Below are 6,820 nucleotides of genomic sequence, written 5' to 3'. Positions count from 1 at the left end.
CTCAGAAGCATCAGAAGTGATACTTCTCTGTTGCAACCAACTTAGCTGATGCAGAAATATGTCTTAAAAAAGGATGAGTAGTCTACGCCAAAGACTCAGGTGGGTGGAAGCAAGTGTTGTGCAGTCAACACTCTATCCATGTATGAAACAACACGGTAAACTGCAACAATTAATATCAGTCCTAGGAGGGTGAATTGGACACGATCTGTACTGTCAGACATTGTCATGTGATTGCAGCATAGTAAAAAACATTAAATCGACTTTACTGATTCAAACTGACAGAGCGACGTACAGTTGATTAGACTAAGCAGGAGACAATCCTCCCCTGGAGCAATGCAGGGTTAAGGGCCTTGCTCAAGGGCCCAACGGCTGTGCGGATCTTATTGTGGCTACGCCGGGATTAGAACCACTGACCTTGAGTGTCCCAGTCCCAGTCCCAGTCCCAACCACTTAACCACTACGCAACAGTCCATAACTGGACTTTGCAAAATGGGATACCTCCCTGTGAAAAATGCACAAATTGATTTGAGTGACTAGAAAGTGGCTAGAACCAGACACAAAAAGCCCCGCAGCCATTATAGAGACCCTGGTTATGGACCATTATTTAAGAGCTCTGCTGTCTGAGGCCAAAAAGATAATCAGTCACCAGAAATTGACCATGGAGGCCATGGATTTACTAGAAGCAATAGAGCAGTACCAGGCTGCCTCAGACATGCTCTACCTAGCCAGTAAAGAGCCTATAGCATCTGTTTAGCATATACTCACCCGATGAGAGCCCACCTGGGGGCAGAGAAAACAACAGTATTGCAGAGGTACTTTTGGCTAGGAGTTCACAAGGTACTAGAGAACTACTGCCGCAGTTGCCCAGATTGTCAGGTCACCGCACCAAAACAGACTTACAGGGGCTCCCAAGTCTCTTTGCTGATCATAGAAACTCCATTTGAAAGGGTGGGGATGGATATTATGGGTCCACTTCCAAAGAGTGTGCGTGGACACCAGTACATCTTTCTTTTAGTCAACTACGCCACCCGGTATCCGGAAGCTGCCCCCTTAAGAAAGGCAAACACGAAAAACAAATAGCAAAAGAACTGTTTCTCTTCAGCAGCCGGATAAGGATTCCAAAAGAGACTCTTACCAACCAAGGGTGCCCCTTTATGTCCAGGGTCACCAAGGAATTGTGTGCTCTGTTAAGTGGAGCAGGTAAGAACCTTCGTGTACCACCCTCAGATGGATGGGTGGAGACTGGAAAGGTTCAACAAGACTCTCAAAACCATGCTGAGGAAGGCCATCGACAAACACAGAAGAAATTGGGATCAGCTTTTCCCCTACCTTCTGTTTGTGGTTAGAGAAGTTCCTTAGTCTTCCACTGGTTTCTCACCCTTTGACCTATTGTATTCCCACAAACCCAGGTGTCTTCTAGACATAGCCAAAGACACGTGGGGGGAGCAACCCTGTCCCCATTGTACTGTGATTGAGCATGTGGGGGCGATGCGAGGCAGGATGGAAGCTGTGATACCCCTTGTGAAGGAGCACATGGAGAAAGTGCCTATACCAGAACAGCCCAACACACAGAATTCAAACCGGGAGACAAGTCCTAGCTCTGGTCCCCACAGTAGAATGCAAGTTCTTGTCGACTTGGCAGGGACCATTTGAAATAATTGAATAGTTTGGGGAAGTCAATGACAAAGTACGACAACCGGGGAAGAGGAAAAAGGAGAAAATCAAATTAACCCCCGAAAGAAATGGAATGATCGAGAGGTACTGTATTGTTCATTTGTCTTCCCCCCAGCGAGCCGACAGAACCTGCCCGGCATGAAGGGCAGGTTGGCCTGGACCCGTTCCCCTCACTAACTGCCACAAGCCAAGGAGCTGGTGGATGATAACCAGGATGTATTTTCATCCCTCCCAGGCTGCAAACACTTTGTGGAACATGAAATATGCACCCAGCCAGGAAACACACCAATGGCCTTATTGGGTGCTGGAGGTCCGTAGGAAACTGATTGAGGAGGAGGTAAGGGGGATGTTGAAGTTAAATGTAATTGAAGAGTCCAAGACTGCCTGATCAAGCTCCATCATCCTAGCAGACAAGCCAGACCACTCCGCCTGTTTCTGTAATGATTTCAGAAGAGTAAATGAAGTATCTGAATTTGATGCATATCCTATGCCTTGTGTCGATGAGCTAGTTGAAAGCTTTGGCAATGCACAATTCATAACCAGTCTTGATATCATGAACGGGTATTGACAGGTTCCCTTGTCTGCAGAATCCAAGGAGAGGACTGCTTTTGCCACTCCTAGAGGTCTTTGGCAGTACCGAGTGAAGCCGTTTGGTCTGTTTGGGGCTCCTGCCACATTCCAGTGCTTGATGGATCAAATACTCAAACCCCTTCAGGAATATGCAGCTGCCCATTTAGATGATATTGTGATTCAGAGCCCAGACTGGGAGAGCCACATACCTCGGGTGCAGAAGGTCCTGGAGTCCCTCTGACAAGCAGGCTTGACTGAGAATCCCAAGAAATGTAAGCTGACCTTCAGCAAAACAAACTACTTGGGATACACCATTGGGTGGGGCCTTGTCAGGAGGCAAAACTCAGTGCCATCTGGGACTGGCCAAAACTGCTGACAAAGAAGCAGGTGAGATCCTTTTTGGGCCTTGCGATTCATCCCTGACTTTGCTACGGTGACTGCCCCCGTCACAGAAATTACAACCAAGAACCACTCCTGTGTGTTGAAATGGACCCCGGCTGCAGAAGAAGCATTTGGCAACCTGAAGAGGGCCTTGTGCCCCCAACTTCAGCAAGGAGTTTGTGGTCCTATGTCTATGTACCACAGTAGAGAAGGAGTGCCTAGCCATAAAATGGGCCCTGGAAACACTAAAATACTACCTGCTTGGAAGGAGATAAGGAGATTCACTCTAGTGACAGATCATTATCCACTACAATGGATGGTGAAAAATAAAGAGACAAACAGCAGGGTAACTAGGGGGTTCATAAGCCTCCAGCCTTTTAATTTCTCCGTCCTTCACAGGCCAAAGACAGTAGCCAAGGAAGCACAGATGCCCTGTCCTGTCGGGATGTCTTCTGGTCCTCATTCACCCTGCCGAGGATGTCAGGCTGTTGCACACCCTACATCTCCCAGAATCCCTCACCACTCACCCAGGTGTAGGGGATTAAGCCACATAATTAAAGCAGGCCTTAGGAACATGAGTTTACAGAGAATGGGGAAACAGAGGGATGGAATGCACATGGCTGGAAGGAGCATGGTGACTTTGACCAGACCAGTTACATTCCGGAAAGTACCTTAAATTACGAGGAATTGTTTGAGTGGAGGAAGACACAGAAAAGGGTAAAACTGACACTTTATTTTGAGAATTTTGGCATTTCTGGTGAGTGTTTTGTTCTCCCTCCGCAATGTTTTAAGTTGGTTCTAGGACTAGGACTGGTCCTAGGATTGTGGATTGAAGAAATTGCCTGAATTACCTGTTAATGACCTGCAGACTGGAGAATGAAACTTCCACCTTGATTGCACCTATTGTTTTTGCCTGATTTTTTTTTGTTATCATCACTGTCGTCTGCGCCCCTAGTGACCTCTCATGACATTACCATATTTTATTATGTTAAACACTACCAGTATTAATAGTGTGCACACATTCAAAACATATTTGTTCAGCTAATGTATTATTTGATTAATCCCTCAATTCATGTGTTAAATGTAACAGCCATATGTGTGTACACTGTGTGCCATACATGTTCCTCCATCTGAAACATTTATGGAGTATTTGGTGCCCCACTAAATGGCTTAAAGCAACAACCTGTTACAACATCTGAGTATTGAGGTTGTAATGCTTCTCACTGTGGATTTGAAATTAATATAATATTTTTTTTGTCTCTCTTTCATGTGTGTAGAGGTACTCGTGTGACAGGAACACATGCTGGTGCAAACCGCCCTACTTTGACTTCAGCACAAACGCTTCACAGTGATCTCCTCAGCTCATTTTGAGAGATTGTCCTCTGAATGCAGTGGCATCCATGAAATGAATGGCAAGTTGATCATTGACTGATTTAAATTGTTGATGCTCATTTTTGCCAGTGCCCAGAGATAACAAAGAACACTGGTGTTAAATCCACCCCAACTTGAAATAATGTTTCAAAACATAGCTTGAGCTGGTTAGACCATGTTGAGTATGGTCAACCAGCTACCAGCTGTTTCAAAATCTGGCTTGAGCTGTTTTTTTCATCAGGGAAGAGAAGCACTGGTGAAGTGAACACCATTATCTACCAAAAGGCAACATTCTGTCCTGGAAAAAAGGTTTGCCTGGACAGGAAGATTATCTATCTCTCTCTCTCTCAATTGCCACAGCCCCCCATTTCAGAATGAACCAATCAGGGAATCAATCCCTCTTTTTCTGTAATGTCAGCCCGAGTGCAGAGCCTGACCTGTACGTTGGTGTCACCAAGAGTGAGCCATACCACATTGCCATTCCCATGACTGCCTTCTATGGCCTGCTCTTCATCTTTGGGGTGGCCTCCAACGGCATTAGTGTCTTGACGCTGCTGATTAATGCCCGTATGAAGGCCAGCACCATCCGGCCCTACCTGCTTAGCCTAGTGCTGTCTGACATCCTGCAGCTGCTCACCGTACCGGTTACCCTTTACCGCTACTACTGGGAGAGCTACCCCTGGCGCCTGGGGGGGCCCCTCTGTAAGGTCTACTTCATGATCCGCCAGATGTACTGTGCCACCACCAGCTGGACCATCCTGGCCTTCACGGCTGAGCGCTACATGGCTATCTGTCACACCATGTGGTCCGTGTCCAGTCTGCAGAGGGTTAGCCTGTCACGCCTGCTGTCTGCCATCTGGTGCTTGTCCCTGGCCTCCTCCGTGCCCTTTGCCCTGGTATACGGCAAGGCCCGGGCCTGCATCCTAGACTACACCGCCACCTCGCCGGAGCAGGCTTTCCGGGTCTCCACCATGTGTGAAGTGATGGAAATGGAGCCCTACACGGTCTACAGGACGGTGCTGCTGATGAGGGCCGTGCTCTGCTTCCTGGTGCCTCTGGTGGCCATAATGACCCTTTCCCTCCTCATCATCTGCCACCTGCTGAGGAACGGCCGGAAGAGGAAGGCCATGGGGCTCACCAGGAGGGTGGCAGCTCACCATGGCCGGCCCTCCCCCCATCCCGAGAACGGGAAGCTGCGCATCTATGAGCGGCGGGCCCTGCGACTCATGGGTGAGACTCCGAAGGAGGCATCATTATGTGCATCATAACAGTATAGTGCTTCCATTTTCTGTTGGTGATTTATTCTCTTTTAAGCCCCTAAAGTAATCACCATAAAAAGCAGCAACAGCAGTTATTGCAGTTAAGTGCAAATTATTCCCTGCCAAGGTAACACTCTTTACTCTCCAATTAGAGTCAAAGGTGGAATAACAAAATGTAAAGCAATGTTGTCCATTATGCTGTTCTCCCTAGATGTAAGCGTAAAAATGTTAAACATGGCATCACATACTTCTAATGATACTAATCCCATTTTCAGAGAGTGATCATATCAGGGGATTGCTTACAGATTCAAGGAAGAAGAAATTACTTAAATATCTCATGATTTACATTTTTTCATCTTTGTGCAGGTGCAGTGGTTTTGGCCTTCTTTGTTTGCAACTTCCCTGACATGGCCTCTTCGCTCATGCAGGTGTATGTCGAAGTGTGGTCAGACACGGTCCTCAAGGTTTACACGGTGCTCAAGTCTTACCTCTCCCTGCCACTCTGGTACGTCAACAGTGCCCTGGACCCCATCCTCTTCTGTATTTCCTCCGACACTTTCCGTGGGGCCTGCTGGAAGACCTTTGGCTCCCTGCACTTACGCTGGCCAGGGCCCTTCTGGAGGAGCTGGGGGCAGGCAGTCCGAGGGAAGCAGAGCCGGACCTCCTCCAGGACCACGAGCGTGTCTGGTCGTGAGACTGCTGAACATCCTGGTCCACCGTCATGCCACGGCGAACCCCAGCTGCTGTCCCTGCGCAGCCTGACCCTGGAGGTGTCAGTGTCAACCCCACACATCTGCAGTGGGTCCCACCCTGATCTGCAGCCATGACCATATGTACCCCTCATGAATGCCATATGTGGCAGTGCATCTGCTGTATTTACAACTGTATTTCCCTGTGGCTGAATTTGAAATGGGATTTGTCCAGTGTTTTGACTGTGGCTCTATTGTGTTTCTAAGTACACCAGGCACCACCATAATAATCTGTATCCACTCAAAATCTGAAAATCCTTTCAGTGAGAAACAAATCTTCCACTTCCACTGTGTTTGAGCTTCTGTAACTTTGTTTTAGTACTACTTAAAGTGATTCTGGAATCCTGAAACACAAAGGGTTACCTTTCAGAAGACACAGGATTATGCCTGTAGTCAAAAGGGTTCAAGAATAGTAACCATTTTATTTTGGGTATGTAATTTTCAATCTTGTGTTAAGAAAAGGGGTGATACTGTCATGGTGGGAGGTAATTCTCACTGGTGCCACTAGTTGGCCGAGGATTATTGTTTCCACCTGTTCCTCGTTTACGCCAGGGGAATTACCTCCCGGGAGAGTATTTAAGACCAGCAGGGACTAGTTTCTGTGCTTTTGTGTTCAACCGTTCGCCCTTGGCACAAAGCCGGTAAAGCGCCCGGTAGACTCTAACCCTATACGAGTCAGGTACGGTGCTGGTGGATAATTCTCTCATTGCTAAAAAAGGAGAAATATCTAAAAGGTAAGGAAGGCGTACAGCTGGAAGTGTTGTGTGTGCTGGCGCCTTCCTCAAGGGTTTTGTTTTTCTTTTGGACTCGTGTGAG

At 47.5% G+C, this 6,820-nt stretch overlaps 1 protein-coding gene across 2 annotated transcripts; it reads left to right on the top strand.

Annotated features, from left to right (window-relative positions):
• The first annotated feature begins 3,216 nt into the window (after nt 1-3,216).
• LOC133122823 (neurotensin receptor type 1-like) lies at nt 3,217-6,470 on the top strand. 2 transcript variants are annotated; one of them, XM_061233022.1, is made up of 3 exons: nt 3,217-3,342; nt 3,903-5,226; nt 5,622-6,470. In XM_061233022.1, the coding sequence occupies exons 2-3, from the start codon at nt 4,371-4,373 to the stop codon at nt 6,080-6,082; spliced, it is 1,317 nt and encodes a 438-aa protein (XP_061089006.1). In that variant the 5' UTR covers nt 3,217-3,342; nt 3,903-4,370; the 3' UTR covers nt 6,083-6,470. The 2 variants fall into 2 exon arrangements, with proteins under 2 accessions (XP_061089006.1, XP_061089007.1); XM_061233023.1 differs by having other exon boundaries at nt 5,684-6,083.
• The last annotated feature ends 350 nt before the right edge of the window (nt 6,471-6,820 follow it).

This window comes from Conger conger, chromosome 2 (genome assembly GCF_963514075.1).
Source record: "Conger conger chromosome 2, fConCon1.1, whole genome shotgun sequence".
Lineage (NCBI taxonomy): Eukaryota > Metazoa > Chordata > Actinopteri > Anguilliformes > Congridae > Conger > Conger conger.
This window is presented reverse-complemented; position numbering and strand designations above follow the sequence as displayed.

Coding starts and splice junctions, on each gene's coding strand:
- LOC133122823 (XM_061233022.1), top strand. CDS start 4,371: ATGAACCAATCAGGGAATCAATCCCTCTTTTTCTGTAATGTCAGCCCG. Junction 5,227..5,621: donor GCGGGCCCTGCGACTCATGG/GTGAGACTCCGA, acceptor ATCTTTGTGCAG/GTGCAGTGGTTTTGGCCTTC.